The sequence below is a fragment of the Calidris pugnax genome, unplaced genomic scaffold (assembly GCF_001431845.1).
Source record: "Calidris pugnax isolate Ruff unplaced genomic scaffold, ASM143184v1 scaffold1, whole genome shotgun sequence".
Taxonomy (NCBI): domain Eukaryota; kingdom Metazoa; phylum Chordata; class Aves; order Charadriiformes; family Scolopacidae; genus Calidris; species Calidris pugnax.
This window is the reverse complement of record NW_015090800.1, coordinates 3,715,297-3,736,066: the sequence shown is the minus strand read 5'-3', so window position 1 is coordinate 3,736,066 and position 20,770 is coordinate 3,715,297. Positions and strand designations below refer to the sequence as shown.

General features: G+C 46.3%; 1 protein-coding gene across 1 annotated transcript; it reads left to right on the top strand.

Annotated features, from left to right (window-relative positions):
• The first annotated feature begins 5,673 nt into the window (after window positions 1–5,673).
• Window positions 5,674–20,202, top strand: USP18 (ubiquitin specific peptidase 18). The gene is made up of 11 exons (XM_014937277.1): window positions 5,674–5,824; window positions 8,606–8,801; window positions 9,204–9,300; window positions 10,602–10,747; window positions 11,928–12,007; window positions 12,828–12,974; window positions 13,803–13,898; window positions 15,839–16,009; window positions 16,964–17,095; window positions 17,558–17,607; window positions 18,134–20,202. The coding sequence occupies exons 2-11, from the start codon at window positions 8,633–8,635 to the stop codon at window positions 18,180–18,182; spliced, it is 1,137 nt and encodes a 378-aa protein (XP_014792763.1). The 5' UTR covers window positions 5,674–5,824; window positions 8,606–8,632; the 3' UTR covers window positions 18,183–20,202.
• Window positions 20,203–20,770: the final 568 nt, after the last annotated feature.

Sequence of the window (20,770 nt, the reverse complement as noted above, 5' to 3'; positions counted from 1 at the left end):
CTGGACTGCATTAAAAAAAAGATCATAGAATATCTCAAGTTGGAAAGGACCCATAAGGATCATCAAGTCCAACTCCCTCCCATCCCATCAAGACTTCTCAGGACTACCCGAAACTAACTCATATGACTAAGACCGTCATTCAGACACTCCTTGAACTCTGACAGGCTTGGTGCCATGACCACTCCCTTGGGAGCCTGTTCCAGTGACCAACCACCCTCTCAGTGAAGAAACCGTTTCCTAATGTCCAGTCTGAACTTCCTGTGATGTAGCTTCATTCCATTTCCTCATGTTCTATAGCTGGCCACCAGAGAGATCAGCACCTCTCCTTCTGCTGCCCCCCCTCAAGGAAGTTGTAAACTGCGATGAGGTCAACCCTCAGCTTCCTCGTCTCCAAGCGGAGCAAACAAAGTGACCTCAGCCACTCCTTGTAAGTCTTGCCCTGGAGACCTTTCACCATCTTGGTCTCTCTCCTCTGGACACACTCTAATATTTTGATGTCCTCCTTATATTGACATGCCCAAAACTACACACAGTACTGAAGGTGGGGCCACACCAGTACTGTGTAGAGTGGAAGAATCACCTCCCTTGACAGGCTAGCTACGGTGTGCTTAGGGAGCTCAAAGGAGATGGTTCTTCCAACTCCACTCAGCACTGGTGAGGCCAGACCTGGAGTACTATGTCCAGTTCCGGACTTCTCAGAACAGGAGAGGCATGGACATAGTGGATAAAGTATGTCTTCCCTCACAGTTTTGTCCTGAATTGGGACCAAAACCAGAAACTGGAAGTTTCATACATAAAACATATTTATGTGTGCACACTGAGAAATGACCCTGCTCTTCCAGTGAGAGAGGAGAAATAAGGGGCAAGTTAAAGACAAAAAAGGTGACAAAAAATGGCAGATGAATTGCTTGCTATGTTCCTTGCAAAGCTGCTGAAAGCAAGGCAATGAAGAAGTGGAAGTTATTGATCCAGTGTGGAGTACTTTATGCATTCTAAAAAACTGGGTGGTGAGTTCCTAACTTCCTGAAAGCTTTTTAAATCTTGTCCTGATCATCAATGTTATGGTTTATTTTCTTTGTAAGGACACTCAGCATCCTGGTTTCAGCTAGGATAGGGTTAATTTCCAAGGGGACACAGCCTGGGCAGCTGACCCAAGCTGGCCTAGGGGATAGTTAATACCATGCTCAGTATAAAAGGGGGGGAGCTGGCTGGGGGGTGGGAATCACTGCCAGGGAGCATTGGGTGATGAGCAAAATTGTACTGTGTATTACTCGCTCTGTGTATTCTTTTACCGGTATTATTGTTGCTGTTTTCTTCTTTCCTTTGCAGTTCTGTTAAACTACCTTTATCCCAGCCCACAAGTTTTGACTTTTTCTTCCGATTCTCCCCCCATCGCACCAGGTTGAAGGGGGGAGGAGGAGTGAGGGAGCAGCCAAGTTTGTTGCCATCTGGGGCTAAACCATGACACTTAGGATGAAGGATCCCTGTTCTTGCAGTTGTCAATGAGCTCTTTGGAATGGTTTGGAGATTACTTTAGAAGCCCTGTGGCAGTTACCAGCAGCTATCAGCTTTTGTCAAAGTGACACTACACCACGACGCCCAGCGGGCTGTGTATTTGGACACCCAAACACTGAATCATTCAGTTTTAGCCATCCCTTCACCTCAGCACGCTTTCTGAGCTTAGGCTTCTGCCCGTTACCCATTTTGGAAGTGGGGTGCCATAACAGATATCCACAGGCAAGGCTTAAAATATTCTTAAATAAGACAAATTCTCCTCTTAATTGAGCTCGCAAGCTCTCACAGGGGTCATTACCAAAAGCCGCTTTGGCCGCACGCTGCTTCCCTAGCTTCCACAGACTGTCAGACCGGGTTCCTGTTTAATCTCCAGTGTCGGTTTGCACTTTGCTCGGGTGGTTTAACTGTCTCTAGGCAACTTCTGGCTTAGCAGTTCTCCTATCTCTCTTCCTCCCTTCTATCAGGCGGAGAGCACACACGCTAGCAATCGGAAAGGGGACATCACTAAATTTAAACCCTTGCCAAGAGGGTCACAGCAAAGATGCTGTACCCTTCTGCTCACCAGTCTCTACAGATATCCATACCAGTCTCCATGTGACAATTCAGGACACTTTTCACTGCCGCTGCTGCCTTGGTTGAAGAGCTCTGAACTAGCAGGCAGCTGTGCTGCCTCCAACAGAGCCAGATCCTCCATAACCTGCCCAGTGGGTATGCAACGGGTATGTCTTCTGTGGAGACTGCAACAAGGACAGCTCTGATGGGCTCCAGGCAACCTCTCTGAAAGCCTCCTGTGCGCTGTCTCCTTCCCATGGTTCAGGGAAGAACCTGCACTGAGGTACCCGACACAGGGCAGGGAGCACATGCTGTCCTCACCTGTGCTAACAGAAGAGCTGAGGACAGTTTAGCCTCTCTCCGTAATGAATCCATGTCAGAGTAGCTCTTCCCCCAGAAGATGCACCCAAAAAGATCTGTGTTCCATGACAAAGGGGAGGCAGTGAACATCCTGGGCATGTTTAGTTTGGAGAAGAGGAGGCTGAGGGGGGACCTCATTGCCCTCTACAACTACGTGAAAGGAGGGTGTAGAGAGGTGGGTGCTGGCCTCTTCTCCCAAGGGAATAATGACAGGAGCAGAGGAAATGGTCTGAAGTTGGGGCAGGGGGGGGTTAGTTTAGATCTCGGGAAGAATTACTTTACTGAGAGAGTGGTCAGGCACTGGAACAGCCTGCCCAGGGAGGTGGTGGAGTCCCCATCCCTGGAGGGATTTAAGAAACGTGTAGACATGGCACTTCAGGGCATGCTCTAGTCCCCAGGATTGTTGGCTTGTGTCTGTCTGTCTGTGGGTGGGTGTGGGTCTGTGGGGTTTTTTGTTTGTTTGTTTGTTTCTGGTTTTGTTTTGTTTATTTGTGGTTGGACTCAATGATTTCAAAGGTCCCTTCCAACCATGAATATTGTGTGATCCCTTCCCATCATGCATTCATCCTCCTCCAGAGACATGGAGTCTCCTAGCCACTCCCTCATGGCACTTACTTTTTAGTTCAGGGTGCAACGGGAACAAACAGTACGTTAATAGTAAGAACACATGTCACATAATGTCTCGTAGAGCATCTTTGCTGCAGAAATATTATCACAGATTTCCACATTCAACTCCTAAATTGCCTCTATAACTGCTAAATGTCTGTGTAATACAGGAAGGAGACGGCAAGTCAGGGCTATGTTAGGCTCTGTTTTTTTTCCCCACACCTGTTTTTTCTGTAACATTCCTTGAATTTAGTAACTTAGTAAGACAACAGCTGAAGGCTTCTGCACAGCACATGTGAATCCAGTTTGTTAGCAGCTCATACAAGGGGCTTGTCTGAGGGGTAAATGGGTGCCCCAAAGACACCAGTGAGCCTCTAGGGAGCAAAGAAAGGGAGACAGAAGCCACCAGGAACTCTGCACAGCCTGTGGAAACCGCAACACCTTTCCTCTCACGAACCCCTCATGTCCTGTTAAACCAATCCTACAGGCAGAAATGAAGGGTTTAGGGTTTGAACCTGTCCCTGGGATCCGTCTGGTTGCAGCTGCAAGGGAACGACATGGTGTCTCTGACTCAGCTGGAGCTCCTGCATAAGAAGTAGGCAGGTGTGCCCTGTCAAATCACACAGGGACTCTTGCTTTTGTGGTCCCAGAGACTCAGTCTGTTTCACACACATATCAGGACCTCCTACGTCACCCGCACCATTTCCTTGGTCAGCAGAGATCTGCAGGGCAGCATCACTTACCTTAAAACTCTCCTGTCTCCTCAAGTGGAACAAAGCTGGGCCAGCGGCCATCCTCTGACAAGCCAAGCTCCTCTACAGGATGCTGCACCCCTCCGTTCCTCCTGCAGACACCCAGGAATGAGGCAAAGGGGGAAGCCTGGAAACCCAACATTCACGCTGGAGAAGCGGCCACCCAAGCATTTCTGCTCATCCAGACATAGGTGACTCGTTGAGGTCTAAAATCTCACAGCTTGGGTCAGCACAGGTGTATTTATTTGCCTCTGTACTGCCATTCGTATATCCTGCTGCACACCACGGCTCGCTGTCAGGTGGGAAACTGCTGTGCCTTTCAGTTTGCCATGTGGGTTTAAGTTTCTAAGTGAGTTACTTATTTGGGGTTATTTTAAACGAGCGATTTCTTGCTTCTAGGTAGGCTACTGTAGGCCTTGACAAGAGTTCAGTTTCTCAGTTGCTTTGGTGGTTAAACCCCACAAACGTCAGACTGAAGACACGTCTGCTTCTGAGAGGTAACAACCAACCACGTGAAGTCCAGGCAAAAACCCTGAGGGACTGCCTCTGTCAAAGAAGAGGTAGGCTGTTTTGTTTTTTCTGCAGTTTTTCAATTTCTCAACCCGGCCTTTAAAGCTCACTCTTGCCTCTGCCCAGAAGAAACCAGACTGAACCAGGTGGAGGTGTTGGAGCGTGGCAGGGCCACCTAACTGCCTTCCCCCAGTGGGGTGGCTATTAAAGGAGAAGCCACTGCCAGAGCATTCACACACCATTCATGGTGTTGCACACACACAATCCCCGGCATTGCTTCCTCCTCCTCCAGGCTTGACACTAGGTTTCCCGCAGCAGAGTCTCAGATGTCAGGGTTCATAAAATAATGAATTTAATTGAAAGGTACGGGAGGCAAGAACAGCCTGGGCTGGGTGCCTCCAGAGGGACCCTGAACGAAGAAATCCCTGGACAATTACACCCTTGTGATCCATACACCTGCCCTGCATGTGCTGTCCACGCATCTTTCAGTCCAACGATGATTTTTGGGCTGAGGTCTTCTAACATCTAATTGGATTCTTTTTCTGCGTGCAGGCAGGCAGGCCCTTAACTTGTTGATTTGCAGTTTATGTCAAGGGTTGGAGCCTCTGTATCTTCTGGTTCATGTTCCATGTGCATCTGTCCTTGTTGGAAGAACATGGGGAACCCAAAAGTCCCAGGCTTGAGAGAAAGACTACCGAAAGGCTGCCCAGGGAGGGTGTGGAGCCTCCTTCTTTGGGGATTTTCAAGCCCTGCCTGGATGCTGTCCTGAGTGATGTGCTCTGGGCAACTCTGCTTTAGCAGGGGGTTGGACTAGATGATCTCTAGAGGTCCCTTCCAACTCTGACAATTCTGTGATTCTGTGAAACATTAGTATGATATCCAGTACTTTCCCATCTGAAAAGATTAAACAACACTGTCCCATCTGCTAGGAAAAGTGCCGAGAAGAACAGCTCTCTCATGGCCTAAAGGTTTCAGCAAATCTAGCTACTCATGCCAAGTCGAGCCAAGCAAGCAGCAGGGATCACACCAAATCATAATTTGGGCCCTGCACTAATTACAAGCCGCGGTGTTAGCACAGCTCATCCCGGCAGAGACAAGCAGGCAGCCCCTCAGCAAAAAAACGGGGAGGGCTAATGGCAGCTGGGCCGCCCTGCCCTGAGGAGAAGCCCACAGGCCGGCAGCGGCGGGGGCCAGGGCGGCGTGAGGCGAGGCCCATGGGGCCGCCCGTGGCGGAGCGGAGTTTCGCTTTCTCTTCCCGGGCTCGGGCGGAGCGGGAAACGAAAACTAAAAGGCGGTGCGGGCGCTGCTGCCGCCCTCTGACGCGACCGGCGAGGCAAAGCCCCGCTCCGCCCGGCGGCACCTCCGCGGGTGGCAGCGGCTGAGCCGGCACGCCGGACTGAGGGAAGCTCGGCGGGACCGCAGGGGAACCGCGGTGCCGGGTAGACCTGGTGTCCGAGGGCCCACCCGCGGGTGGGGTGCGACCCCGAGTGCCGCCGAGGCTCGAAGCGCTCCGGATCCTGCGGGAGTTGGTAAGAAATCCTCCCTTTTTTTTTTTTGTTTTTTAACCTGCTTGTCAGAATAGGAGAAGCCAGAGCCACAGTGCAGCGGGGCGGGGGGAAAAGCGGGAAAATTGGGAGCCGAACAAATGCGTAGTGTGACGGCCAGGTGGGAAGTCTCGCTTCAGTTGTATCTGAGAAAAGCGTGGAGGCGAAGGGCTCGCATCCCCATGGCCGCCCTTTTGGGGAGCTCCTCAGGGCTGCCGTCCTCTCCCCAGGGCCACAGCCTCGCAGCCCACCTCCTGCCCCGGCGCCATCACCCTCGGCCACCTGCTCCCCGACGCACCTGTGAGGGGAGAGGAGCGATGGCGGAGGGGAGGAGGTGGTAAGGCGCCCAGTTGGTGGCCTTCCTCAGGCGGAGGGGGTGCTTCGGGGGCTGTGGTACAAGGGTGCGAGGGGACAGTTGGGGGTTTGTCTCGAGAGGGCGGATGGGCTATGGAGCGGGGCAGGGTGGAAGGGAGGCCGCGGGGCTGGCTGAGGGAGGGCGGGCAAGGGGGTAGCTGGTTATGGGGTTGGGGTTACAAGGAGGCTGTGGTTGCTATCCTGTCTCTGCCAAGTGCTGGCGTGGTCCCTTGGCTCGGCCAAAGTTCCCGCGTTGAGGGAGCAGTAACCGAGTCGCAGCCATGACCTGCAAAAGAAACCGAGAAAGAGTCCCAGCTCCTCCAGTGAGAGTGGAGAAATGGGGGGCGAGAGGAGAGCCTGCTCCTCAGCTCCTGTGCTCCCTCACCAGGTTTTGGTTTGTTTTTTTTAATACGTTTATGCAGGGAAAAGGAGGTCATTTGCAAACCTTAGGAATGCTTTATTACTCATAGCCAAAACGAGGCAGTTTTATGCGAAGGAAAGTTGTGTTTGCGTCCCTGTTCCCTCACTGGAGTTCCTGCCAGTAGTTTCTGGGGTAGAGTTTCATCAAACCGGAGACCCAAGTCCTCCCATCTCAGTATCCCCCTGCACCTTCCCGCCCTAATGTCTTTCTACCCGTTTCTCAAATCACCCGAAGCCTTTTAGCCTTCAGCTTGGTCTTTCATCCCATCCTTAATCCTACTTCTCCTCCCAAAAGCTGTGTCTTGCAAGTTCCCCTCATTCCCAGTACATCCCTAGCTGTTGTTTAGCCACCTCTACTCTGCATCTCCCCCTCCTTTCTGTCTCCTTTGGCATCCCCGCTGGCTGTGAGCATTACTTACCTTCTGGCTGATATTACACCAACTAAACCCAGTTTCTCTCCCCGTACAAACAAAAATGGGCTCTCAGTCTGGCTGGGCTTTCAGAAGCCTGAATGCCCAGTTAAATTAATTCCCGGGGAAGGAGCATTGTGAGTTCGGACCCTGTTTTGCCAAGGAAGAAATCGAGCCCGATTTCTCTTTTCCTGAGTAGGTGTTCTAATCACTGGGTTTGGATATAAAAAGCAATATTCTTGTGACTGTCTTTGAATGCCTGAGGGTTTCTTTTTAATTTTTTTCCAAATAAAACTCCTCAGCAAATTTGACAGTGTTTAGTGAATCTGGGTATATGACGCTGAGTTCAAAAGTAAACTTCAACAGTAAAGAATCGAAAGTACAGTTGGGGAAAAAATATACTTAAGCTTAAAAGTAATAAGTGGGAAAAAACCCCTCCGTTTTCTGGTTTCCCTGCCTGATAAGTTCTTCAGAAACGTAGATATTTAGCATTATTAGGCAGAGTTAACATGAAAAATAGCAGGCTTTTAAAGCAAAGATTTTCTATTTGTACAAGGCAGAACCAGTTTTTTTTTATTATTTTCCTTTCTTGGTAGCTTTTCTTCATTCTTTCAGCACCTGGCCTCAGATTCATTTTACAAGCTGTTTAATATTTGTAAAATAACAATTTCTGAGCATTTGTTTTCTATTTTCTTTCCCCTCTGTGAATACATCCCTAAGCCTATACTTTTTTTCTGATTCTGCCTCCCTGTTGGAGGTGGGCTTTTAAAAGGGTTCAGTTTTGTGTAATTGCATTAGAGCCTTTGTCACATTGTTTTGCTTGCAGATTTTTGCTTTGCTTTAGTTTGGTGATTCTTTTAAAGTTTTATTTAAAGAGCCAGCAGCTGAGTCATAAGAGTCTGACAGACTAATGGTCTGTTCAATACTCCCTTGAAAATCAATGCATTATAACGGTTCTCTTGCTTAAACAGTTGCTTTGCTTGTGATCACTTGATGGAGCACAGAAAGAAACTGATATTTAGTTTCTTAAATGCCTTTAAAAATTACAGTCGAAAGTGCTGTAGTAGAGCTGTGACTAAGTTGCTTAAAAACAATGCAGAGAGGCCAGTACAGAAAACAAACAAATGCTTATCAGCTCAAAAGTCTAGAGAAGGTGAAATTTGCCCTTTTGAACCCTCGGGAAAGTTTGGGTGATAAAGCATTACTTTTACTACACAGAGGGCTTTAGCAACAGCTGCCATTTGGACAATTTCAATCATATTATTTACCAAGTCTTCTTGAACAGGGATATCTGGAGTTGCCTGGTGAGGTGAAGCTGTTTCTCTGGAGCCAAAGGTTCATTTGCTTATTTAGCCAGAAAAGGAAGACAGGGTGTGCAATTGCCATCCATCTCCATGTCTGTTACCTTGCCATCTGCCAGCACACCTACAATACCCATGTTAAGTGAAATATACCCAATGCTGGTCACAGTAATTTTACTCATGTTATTGACATTCTGCTGTTCATAATGAAAATATCAAAGACAAATCCTGTGTTTCTGGGGTGCTCCCCATCTTACTGATCTTTCTGTGCCTTTCTACAGTCCTTCTGTCTTTGTGCAATATTGTTGATGGGACAAAGAAGTGGACGTCAAGAAAGAAGCAAGAAACTGGAGCTGGCACTAAGTGAGACCATGAAGGCAGAAACAGAAGTACAAAATAATAAAGATGAAGTCAAAGAGCCAAAGGCCAAAGACTGGAGGCTAACATCAGTCTTTGGGGTGGCAGATTTAAAAAATGGTAATAATGTTTTGTCTGTTCTTCACTCTCCTTTTTTCTGTTTCTAATACCTGCTCTTCCAGTCTCTGTTGTTAGGCTTCTTTTTCTCCTATTCTTTGCCCCTTCACTGAGGAATATATAGACAATTCTCATTTTGCCCTGCTAAGTAACCATTTTGGGTTTTGGGGAAGGGATTACATGAGGATCTCAGAGCTTTTTCCCCTTTTAAGTCCTTAAATTGGCCATTGCAGCCAAAAAGGTCTAGATGCTAGCCCTGTCTCTTTCCAAACACAGCCAGTGTTGCTTCTGGATTTGCTAAACCATGGACTACGTGCAAGATGAGTTTGCCACTTGCAAATAATTTTCAGTTTCATTTTTTGTACCTATCTCTAGGCCTCACATCCTCTTTTTCCGTCCCTACAGGAGCTATTGGACTGTACAACATTGGACAGAGCTGCTGTCTGAACTCTCTGCTCCAAGTGTTCCTCATGAATATACACTTCACAGGGATACTTCGAAGGTACCACTTTCAACCACATTGGAACTTTCTGAGATACTTGCATTTTTGCTCTGTTGTCTCCACTCCTTTTTTTTTTTTTTATATGGGATGTACATTTGAAGGCTTGGATCAGCAAGGTGCTTTCAGCTCACTCAGGAAGGTCTCTCTGCCTTGTTGTGTCTGTCATGTACAGACAAGGGCCTGCAAAGGTAGAAGTTGCAATGTTCTGACTTGGTAGTCATCTCTGATTCATGTGCCGCTTGCACACCAGTAAGCTGCAGTCTGCAACTGGGTCTTTATGACTCGTATCTCTGTCGTGGTATCTCTCTTTTCTGTAACAGGATGGGATTTTATTACAGGTATACTCAGGGGCTCTTATAACTAAAGGATGTGTCATGTGTAACTATATCCACTATTAATTTTGTAACTTTAGGCATGTAAACATAAACATATTGTAATCCATAGCTTCTGGCCCCTGATTGTTCTGGCTAGCACCTGATAGTGAAGAATAAGTGTTGTTGCAGATAGCGAATACATAGTGTTATTTTGTTTTGCTTGACTGGGCTCTCTACTTTTTTGTGAGGTGGATTTGGGCTTCTTCCTCCCTACCAGCCACGCTAATGACTGGTTTGATTTGTTTTCAGTTTACTCAGTTCACTGCAGCTTTAATCATCTAAGCTATCACTCCTATTCAGTCCTCCATTTTCCAAATTTCTTACGCGCTCACCGGTGTGCAGAGGGGGAAGAAGGCATATTACAGACATGCAGAGAGGAGAAGTGTCATAAATGGGCAAGGCTAAATAATGTAGACAATGGGTTACCATTGTTATGGTTAAATCTTAAGAAAGATTTAGAAAAACCTGTTGACTGCAATACATTTAGGGAGGATAAAGAGCTTTCCAGTTGGTATATAGTTGAAATAAAAGCATTATGATATACGTGCCCGTGAGGTCTTGAGGGTATATCAAGAATGAAAGCATGAACAGGTAGGAGGCAAGAACAGGTCTGAAACTGGCTGGGACCTGTGGAACTGGCTGGGAACTTTCTAGAGTTCAGAAAGCACTTCAGGTCCTCCTGGGTTTGCCCCCTATTCAGAAACAGGCCAACTTCAAATTGCAGCCTTTTACTTTAGAGCTATCAGCCTGCACTGTGGGATAGTGCAGGCGTCTGCTTCACCTTTTTCCTTCTTTTGCCGAAAACATGCCTGTTCTGATTTCTGAGTTCCTCTCTGTGCTATCCACCTCTGCTCCTTCAGATGAGTTATCTAATATTTCTCCATTGTCCTGCTTGATTACCATTCATGTTGCTTCTTCTCTTTGTAGGATCACAGTGCCACCATACGATAGCGAGAAGAGTAGGAATGTCCCATACCAGATGCTCCTGCTGTTGGAGAAGATGCAGCGTGGCAAGCAGAAAGCTGTTTTTCCCAAAGACCTCGCTTGCTGTCTTTTAGCATACAAAGTGAAACGTAAGCAGCGCTGCCTCATGCCCAGCTCTGTCTGCAGACCAGGGGTGCTAATTATCAAGCACTAACAAGCAGTGCAGGCTCTCATTCCGACATCTCATTCAAAGATTCAGAAAAGCGAGGAGTTGGGTACACGATGATGTAGTGCTCTTTATAGCTGCCTTCTGCTTGTGAGTGAGATGCTGTGTCTTACTTATGAAGAGAGGGGATAAAAAGGCCCTGCCAGATGTCCTTGCTGATGTCCAAAGGGTGGGAAGACACTCAGATTGCTAGGACACTCAGCTACTGATGCTGGTCAGAGGGAAAGAGCTGTGCGGGACAGAGAGAGGCCATATTACAGCTCAGTTTGTCTTGCTATACTGTCACTTATGATCAAGCATAAAGGTAGTCCAGAAATATCAAGATTTTGCTAAACTATGTGTAATTTTTGCCCAGTTTGTAAATCTTGAGTTCATCGTGGGCTGAGAACATCAGTTACTCACATTCAAGGATGTGGATTTCTTTTTCCCCCTAAATTCAATCTTGAAGCAATTCTCTGCTGAGCCGTTCTAAGCAAGCTGTGCACTGAGCTGTATCCCACCATCTTAGGTTTCTTAATATCCCAGTTTAGCCAGACTGGAAAGCCAAAGCATAATGTTACTACATCATCCTTGGCTTCCTGTGCTGAAACTGTGTGCTTTTTCCCTGGGTAGGGATCAAGGGATTTATACCATTCTGTGGATGGGACATATGGATAGCCCTCCCTATCATTTTTATCTCAGGGCTCAGGAATGTTACAGCCTTAGCTAAGGGGATGGGGAGGCAAGTCTGTGGAGTAATGAAGGTAAAAAAGAGAACAGAATCTTCCCTGTTTTATTTCTAAGGACTCAAACAAATGCAACCCTCAACTCAATGAGACATCTGAGCCCTATGCTCCAGTAGGCATTGGGTAAACTCTTGGCCCTGCGTCTGGTGACGAGGACATGACTTTTGCACTGGGTTGTACCATGAGGCACTGAAGCCCTCCATGGAGATCACACATTCTAGCTCATCTCCAGCCTAAGCTCTGTCCCTGGCGAAGAGTGGCAAAGGAATGAGAGGCTGGGCTAATGGGGGTCAATAAATCTCTCTTTGCCATCTGTGGGAAGTCTGTGCCTGGTGCTGTTCATAATAATGATTGAGGTTGTGTTTTCTGTTTGTCCAGTGTTTGTGCAGCATGATGCTGCCCAGCTCTTTCTGACTCTCTGGAACTTGATAAAGAAGCAGATGAGAAGGCCAGAGCTGGTAAGGATGGTCACTGAAATGAATGCCAGGTCCTCTGGCCCTTGTTGTGTGTTGTCCTCTGCTTCTTGAAGAAGAATCCCATTCACTGACAATTGTCCTATATGAAATTCTTAAAATGATGCCCTATTTGGATCTTTCCTTGCATTTTCCAAATGGGAGAGGGAATCTTGATTTCATAGGCTTCAACATTTTGAATCACAGTTAACTTTTGTTCATCCTACTTTTAGGGCCTGCCAGGGTCTCCCTTCTAATTGGAAAGTTGATTAGTAACAATGAGACTGACCTTCTTACAACATTGAATTTAGTTACCTTGCATTTGTTTTTTCCCCAAATTTCTTTAAGCATTTATTGGCACATCTTGACACAGCTCCTCCATTCTTTGAAGTCAGCCATGTGCATATCATTATAATTAGTCACTGTTAGTATGTTACGTATATGATGGTTCCTCCCAGGGGAGCTGTGTAAGGTGGGAGGAAAGTGACTCTTCCTCACTCACTGTCATAGTTTTATTCATAAAGAAGACAGGTTCCTGTTGCCGTTTCAAAAAACCCAATAAAATTCTGCATCAAAGCAGACGTTTAACTGTCTGATCTTGTGATAGGCCATGTCTTTCTTCAAGGGGATGAGGGGAAGAAGTTGCTCTCCTTTAAATGGTGGGAAGTGCCCTGTCCACACAAGTCAATGTCAGATCTGGGTTCAAGCCTTAAAGCAGTAACATTGGGTGAAGTAACATGTCCAGGTGGGCTTTCCCACCCACAGAGGGAAATACCTCAGCTATGTTCTTTGTGAACCTTGTTTTGGCCTTCTTTTACCCCTCCAGGTCAGAGAGCTATGTTACTTGTACACTATCGGTATACAGGAGCACCTGGTCTGTCAGAAATGCTCTCTTGAAACAAGGAGGAACAGCAGCATGTTAACCCTTCCACTCCCAGTGTTGGATGCTGATTGTTACATGCTGAAGTCTCTGGTAAGTTCAGTGGCAGCACTATTTCCTTAGGAAGAAGATTCCCCTCTGTTAACTGTGGGAGCCTTCTTGCAGCACTGGTGTCTCCTGGGACTCACCTCGAATCTCTGCAGTGTGTCTGGGGCTGGGAGGGGATTTTTCTCCTTCACCTTTCTTCTTGGTTTTGAGGGGTTCTAAATTTCTCAAAAAAATTGTTTGATTTGGGGGATGGAAAAAAAAAAAAAAAGAAAGCCCTTGAATCATCATTCTAAAAAGAGTATTGACTGAATACTCTGTAAGACTCAAAGATTGATACTGCCCAGTGGTGTGTACCTGTGAGGCCTTAGATACCACAGTGAGGTGCCCTAGATAACCTGTAGTGCCTGGCCAGACACACTATATTTGACTAATGCAGTGTTTTTTTACTGTTAAATCGGTACTGCTGTTTGATGGCCAGATAGAGCAGTGATGGTGGCTGTGTAGGTGCTGCCACAAGTAGACAGGGGATTTTTCAGGTGATACTGGACCATTGGATCTTATTTATTCTCTGACCACTTTATACTGTTTCAGCCTAAAGGGACCTCTCAGGCTTTTAAGTGGGTATAAAAGACACGTATCATCTTTTTTTTGTGAAAAATGTGGTACTCTATTGGTGTTTTTCCAGCTAATGTTATGACAGCAGCAGCTAGGAAAAATGGGGTACCTTTTTTAGGCTGCTAAACAATCTTTTGTCCTTTGAATAAAATACACCTTCTGTAGCTTTGCTGTTTGCTTGTACCTTGTGAAACAAAGTCGTAGTAGAAATCCAGCTTGAAGGAATTCAGTTGAAAGAAATCTCCTCTGTCGTCGTAGGAGGAGTGTCTGCAGTACTTTTTCCATCCAGAAGAGTTAACTGGTCACAACATGTGCTTCTGTGAACAGTGTGGAATGAAAACACCTTTTATGCAGGTAATCAGAAAATTATTTCTCTATATGTCTTTTATACCCAGAACTGCCCTTAGGACTGGGGAGGGTGGGGAAAGGACTCAACCATATCAATTTAAGAGGAGATCAGCAATTCAAAGATTTCTTAGCACAGCAAATGTCAGTTAGGTATAAATCACATGCATCTTTCCTGTTAGAATGATCCCTTCTAGCAACAAAAGAATGCTTTCATGGGTTTTAATGTAAGTCACCGAGGAATGTAGCATTTCTGTTCCAAAGGAAAAGTTTCTGTTGGTTTATGTGGTGTTTCCACTGTGAGGCTTTACACCACTGTGTAGCTCCAGGGGTAGACAAGAATGTATTATTGGAGCTGTGCATACACATGAAAGTAAGATACTATAGGGTGATTTTCTTTCTTCCCTGCTCTCTGCTGTGCTCCCCATTTTTTACTGTATTGGTCTCTGCCAGCCACTGAATTAGCTGTTTCATGAAGAGGCAAGTGCATTGCAGAAACAGGTGTATGAGGGAGACTGCCTCAGCTCAAGGCTTGGAGGGGACTTTCCACACCATTTGTGCCCGTGGGCCACCTCTGTGGCCAAAATGCCTCTCTATGTCTTGGTGGCAGCCGTGGCACCAGCAGTAATATCAAAAAAGACGGTGCTGGAATCAGTGAGCTGTCAGCTTGGCATCCTCCATGGAGCTCTAGTGGCCACGTCACGAGGAAGTTGGCTTGCCTTTCCTCACCTACCTACTGGTACCAGCCTAGGGTTAAGAAAGCAGATGAGAAACAGAGCATAGAATCATAGAATTGCCCAGGCTGGAAGGGACCTCCAAAGGTCATCTAGTCTGATCCCCCCGCAGTCAGCAGGGACACCCCCAACTAGACCAGGTTGCCCAGGGCCTCGTAGAGCCTCTCCTTGAATATCTCCAGGGAAGGGGCCTCAACCACCTCCCTGGGCAACCTGTTCCAGTGCTCCACCACCCTCACAGTGAAGAACCCTCTCCTAATCTCCAGTCTAAATCTGTTCCTCTCCAGCTTGAAGCCATTGCCCCTCATCCTGTCACTGCAGGCCTGTGTAAACAGGCTCTCCCCAGCCTTCCTGTAGGCCCCCCTCAGGTACTGGAAGGCTGCTATTAGGTCTCCCCGGAGCCTCCTCTTCTTCAGGCTGAACAACCCCAGCTCCCTCAGCCTGTCCTCGTAGCAGAGGTGCTCCATCCCCCTGATCATCCTTGTGGCCCTCCTCTGGACCCTCTCCATTAGGTCCATGTCCTTCTTATATTGAGGGCTCCAGACCTGCACACAATACTCCAGGTGAGGTCTCACCAGAGCAAAGTGGCAGAATCCCCTCTCTGGACCTGCTGGCAACGCATCTTTTGATGCAGCCCAGGATGCAATTGGCCTTCTGGGCTGCAGCTGCACCCTGCCTGCTCATGTCCAGCTTTTCATCCACCAGCACCCCCAAGTCCCTTTCCTCAGGGCTGCTTTCTAACACCTCACCCCCTAGCCTGTACTGATGGTGAGGATTGTCCCGGCCCAGGTGCAGAACCTTGCATTTGCTCATGAGGTTCACCTGGGCCCACCTCTCCAGCCTGTCCAGGTCCTTTTGGATGACATCCCATCCCTTTGGTGTATCGACAACACCACACAGCTTGGTGTTGTCCGCAAACTTGCTGATGGTGCCTTTAATCCCCCTGTCTATATCATTAGAGCAGCCCATGAGACATCCAAGGCTGGGTGCTGATCACACTCAAGTTGAGAAACTTGGTTATCACAGCTCTGTTACGTGTATGTGTCTCACGTGCAGATGAGCTACAAAGGTCTGACATCTCTGGTGGAATTTGCAATCATTCACTGTAGCACTGACTGCTCTCAACTCCATTCACTGGGTGGCAATGGCTGTTTCCATCCCACCTCCCCAGAGTTTGTTCCTTAGTTTTCAATCCCATTATTTATTGCTTTACAGAGCATGAAGCTAGTCCATCTACCACAGACTCTGACCATACACCTGAAGCGCTTCTGCTTTGAAAAATCAGCCGATGTTCACAAGCTTAGTCACTACCTGCCATTTCCACAAGACCTTGATTTCAGTGCAGTCTTGACAGAAAATCAGTGTGAAGCAGATGAAAATGAAAAGGTAAGCTAATCCTAATGCCACGTCTAAAAAGGGCAGATTTTCTTCTCCCCTCTGCTCCAGTCTCATAAAAACTTAAGAGATCATATTAGTACTTGCCTCAAGTGTTCAAGGCACTTGTCTTAAAGATGTATGTCTCAGGCATTACCTGTGCCTGGTTTTGTCTCACATCTCATGTTTTTAGCTGGTTCAGGCATTATTCAACTTTCTGTTGAGATTAAACAACCCTCTGCTCAGATTAAATCACCAAAGGCACCATAACTGGAGCTATCTGCCATAAGGGCAAAACCTAGGCTTTACCAAAAAAAACCCCCTAAACAGTCTTTTTTTTTTTTTTCTGAGAGTGTTTAGCATAACGTTTTTCTTCCACTTCTAAAAATACTAAAGGTGAAAACACAGTTCATTTGGATGACCAAATCCAGGCATTGCAAACAGCATCTTAGAGGCAGGTTCTGTCCTGTGGTTCAGCCTCCGGGGCAGGATGGCCTCAGTGAGCAGCAGACCTACTGCTTTGCAGAGGTCACCACTCCAAGACAGGGGAACTCCATTCCTGGCAGTTTTCCATGCAGTGTTACCTGCAGTGGAGTTGAGGTTAGTGGGGAGATGGCAGCTTTGCCAAGCAGCTGGGAGGGATATCCCACAGTGTGAATCGGTTCCCCTTCTTGAGAAATAGCAAGGGTGACAACACCAAAACCTCGCTGGTGCAGTGTTGGCTGCCCCTTTGCTGTCCTACCATCTTTTTCACGTTCCTGTGATCTCTGGGGAGGCCACAGCCCATAGCTGGCAGGCAAAACTCTGAGGGTAACAGCGAAAAAGGCAGGATGCTCAAGGCCAATCTAATCTTTCTCCTTTTTCCTTATGAAACACACATTCTTGCTGTCTTGGCTGTTGCTTCTCTTCAGCTAGTGGCAAACGAGAATTGCTGCACTGAAAGTTGCTCCTTGTGGTTCTTCACAGGCCTCCTGGCAGTATGAGCTTTTTGCTGTTGTTGCTCATTCAGGATCAACCAATTTTGGACACTACTGTGCCTATATTCGAAGTCTCACAGAATGGAAATGGTGTTGCTTCAACGATTCCGAGGTTCGCGAGGTAAGGAGAAAAAAATCCACATTTCTTTTGTAGCTGGAGAGACTCTCCTGCAGATCTCATGCAGTCTGACTGCGTCTGATTAAAGAACCACGAAAGAAAACTGATGCTGCAGAGCTTTGTGCACCTCATTCCTCTGCTACCGTGTACTCTGAGCTGAGGGCAAAACAGCTCTAGCTTTTGTGCCAAACAAAGCTTCAGGTTCTGGTTTGCAGTTTGCTGGAGCAGCTGTTAGGTGTTATACCCTGCTTTATGTACTCTAGAGCTGTATAAGATGAGTGTGAAGAAGAGGCAAAGGAACTGGTTTTCCTCGAAGGGTAAAAGCACTAAACCAATTTATTAAAAGGTATTTAGTTCCTGGAAGGAACTTATACCACTCTTAGGAGAACTGGTGTGCTGGTATCACAATGTGTCTGTCTCTTAAGAGTTTTCACCAGCCTCCTCTTGTGTTTTTTTCTTCTCTAGGTATCGTGGGATGATGTTAAATGCACCTATGGACATTCTGACCTCACCTGGTAAGCAAATACATCTCTGCTTGTACCTAATGCTGCTCTGGGGTCTGGGGTGAGGGTAGTGAAGAGAGACAAGACAAATGGTTTGAACTGCGTATGGCCTGGGATGTACAGGGCCTGTAGGACAGTAGAAGAGGCTCGTGTTCTGGTTACTGTGATGTGACTGTCTGTGACTGTCAGGGGAGCCTGCAGGATCACTGAGCAGTCCCAAACAGGTCTGCAGGAGTGCTCTTCTTACTTCTGATTGCCAACTTTGACCCTATATCCTGACTGGATCAGATACATCAGTCAGGGTTCCTCCGTGGTTTTTGTTTTCATGCCTCATAAGAAAATGAGCCATGAAGAGAGATAATCCCTCCTATAAGCTATAGCACTGCTGGGGGTCAGCTTTGTGGAATTTTATGGAAAAAGGCCAGTTTTCCAGTTGGCCTAAACCTCAAAAAAACTAAGGAGGAGCAAACCTGGGGGGTTACTTGCAACCTAGGTCTTCAAACATCCATCTTGTTTTGCTTTTTCTTTGCTTCCACAGGGGACAAACGGCCTATCTCTTGACTTACATGAAAAAACCTCCTCAGTAGCCTTATCCAGGAGTGTGAGAATGTCTTGGGAAGCTGTGCGTTACCGGTGGAACTCCAGCACCTCTGTGCCAGTGTGGACATGTACAGATGTTCCACAAGACATTCTGCACTCTGTCAGCAACCTCTGCCTTCACATTTATTTATGAAAAAAATTGCAGGAGAGACTCAGTTAGAGAAAGGATCTAAGGACTCCTGGACCTAGAAACTTTTTCTTTTGTGTATTTTGGTATTTATGTGATTCGATATATTCATTTCTTCTTAAAAGATAGCGATGTTGGTCATCATCTCTGCAGATTTACCAGTTTCTTTAACGTTGATGCCTAGATTCCAGTACAGGGGAGGTGTTTGGCCTGAAAGCCTGCATGATCTTCCAGGGAGGCATGTGATATGGCTGGAGAGCTGGGATAACCACACCTTGCCAGTAAAACTGTAAGAGCTTGAGCCCTACTCTGCTTTTTTAGCACCATGTTAGGTGCTGGCAAGCTGGGCAGGGGACCCCAAGTCTTGAGAAACAGCTGGAACAAGGACCAGGACCCTTATGACACATGCACCAGCGATGTTTACTCCTTAACACCTTCCTGAGAATGAGTCACTGCAGGGCTTGAGATGTGTTTGAAAGTTGGTGTCAGCAAAAAGAGGTGCTTTTATGTCAGGAGCTATCGTAGTAGTTCTGATTTACAAGATGAGTTTGTGTGTATTTATGCAGATTATTATTGTTTTAGCGTACTTATCAGGAATTTATGTGCATTTTCTTTCCTACATAGAAGAAAATATTCAGAGTAAAAGAGATTCTGAAGCCAGATAGTGATTTTGCACAATGCAATCCATACACTGTGATAAGAAGAGACATGAGATGCCTTGATGCACTTGAAATTCTGGGATTTTCCTTTAGTATTCTTCAGCTGGTTGCCGGCTGGAATTGTTTTTCTCTCTTCCTTTCTTCTCTGCCCATGAAGTAGAAATGTCCCTCAAGCAGAAAGTGTTCTGGAGAAAACAATTTTGTAAAGAAAGTGAGTAATTTTTAAATCTCCTGTTGAGTCCTGTCGCACTGTGCTGTTGGTTCAGCCTGTGCTGCCGTGGCAAGACCACACAGCTGGAAGGAAAATGTTGAGAGAGCTAGAAAGGAAGGTTGGTAATGTGACAATCAGAAGTGTTCTAAAAGCTCATCATTCAGCTGTGAGTAAAGTTAGAAGCGTTGGTTGTGATGCTTTTAAAGTCCTCGAGGTAATTCTGGACATACCACAGCCTGTGACAGGATCAGTGATTCCAGTGGTTTGAGATCTAAAAGTATTGTCTAGCTGAACACGTTCTTTGACTGTAACTTTATAAGGGTGCTATTTTTGGGGGGACTGAGCACGTTTTGAAATTACTAATTTAGTTATAACAGCAGCTGTATATATAACTTAATTTTATTTTGATAATGATGATGAAGTTCCCAAATCATGTCTCTTTTCTGTCAGCGTGTGGAGGGTGAACTGAGAAATCTTGGAGCATAGCTATGACATTACATTTTTATGAACTAGCAGGTATTTATTTCATTTTACTAGCAAGGTCTATTATTCTGATCAGCTGTCTTGTATTTGTACTGTTCACTTTGCCTTTTTAAAAAAAAAAGACACAACCACAACCCAGTGTATTGTTTGTCACTAGGAAGAGGAATTTTCAGCCTGTTCACCTTTGGGAATGCGTTACACTCTTTCTAAAGCACCTTGCAGTGGGTGAGTAAGAAAAACCATCTTCCTGGCTGCTTTATCCAGCACTTTGCATATGTGAAGCAGCTGAAAGGCAGTGCCCTTCCGGAAACTGAGAAGTTAATGGGTTAAGAGACTGACAAGACATTTCTAACTTGATATAACCTGAAATTTAAAACCAAGCTATGCTTATGAAAAATGCCTCAAAAGTGTCATAACCTTCCGGGTATATCACCCACCATGGAAGCAATTGCTGAGATACTGACTGAAAAGATTCTTAATGTATCTCAATGAAAATAATCAATTTTTTTTTTTTTTAAATAAATTAATATGGGATAAATTCCATAGAAAATAAGTCTTGTGGATTATTCTCGGTGTGTTTTTTTTCTAAGTACCATAAAGGGAGGTGGGAGGTACAGTCCACATGCACAGAGGTTGTATGCCCAAATTTAGCTATTCAGGCTTCACCTACTGCTAATCTTTGGCTCCAACAGCCAAGGAAATGAGGGTAAACCTTCCCTGGGCACTTCTCCCCCGTGCTGGAGACACAATGGGTTTATTGTCAGGTTTTGTTTATTGTCAGGTTTTGCTTCCAGGTGCAGATGGGCCACGGGAGGAAGGGAAGGTGTGCAAACTGCACCGCGTAGAGATGCCAAAACTCTACCCGAGCTGAGCTGCTTTTGTGAAAAATCACCTTGGCTGCCTCTGCCTCCACAGCAGACTTGAATGAAGCCTAGCACGGGTAGGAAGGGCTTTGAAAAGCCAGATAAAGCCAAAAGTACACGTGTGGAGAGATTATTGTAGGTCCTGGTAACTCTTCTTTTCCTTTTTTTTTTTGTTTGGTTAAGGATTACCATGTCTTCAGGGAAGGAGCAGTAGCAAAATACACATTCTCTG

Bases quoted from the DNA above. Each gene is read 5' to 3' on its own strand.
- USP18 (XM_014937277.1), top strand. From the start codon at position 8,633: ATGGGACAAAGAAGTGGACGTCAAGAAAGAAGCAAGAAACTGGAGCTG. The intron at 8,802-9,203 runs GTAATAATGTTT...CCGTCCCTACAG, and splicing joins GGTGGCAGATTTAAAAAATG to GAGCTATTGGACTGTACAAC. The intron at 17,096-17,557 runs GTAAGGAGAAAA...TTTCTTCTCTAG, and splicing joins ACGATTCCGAGGTTCGCGAG to GTATCGTGGGATGATGTTAA.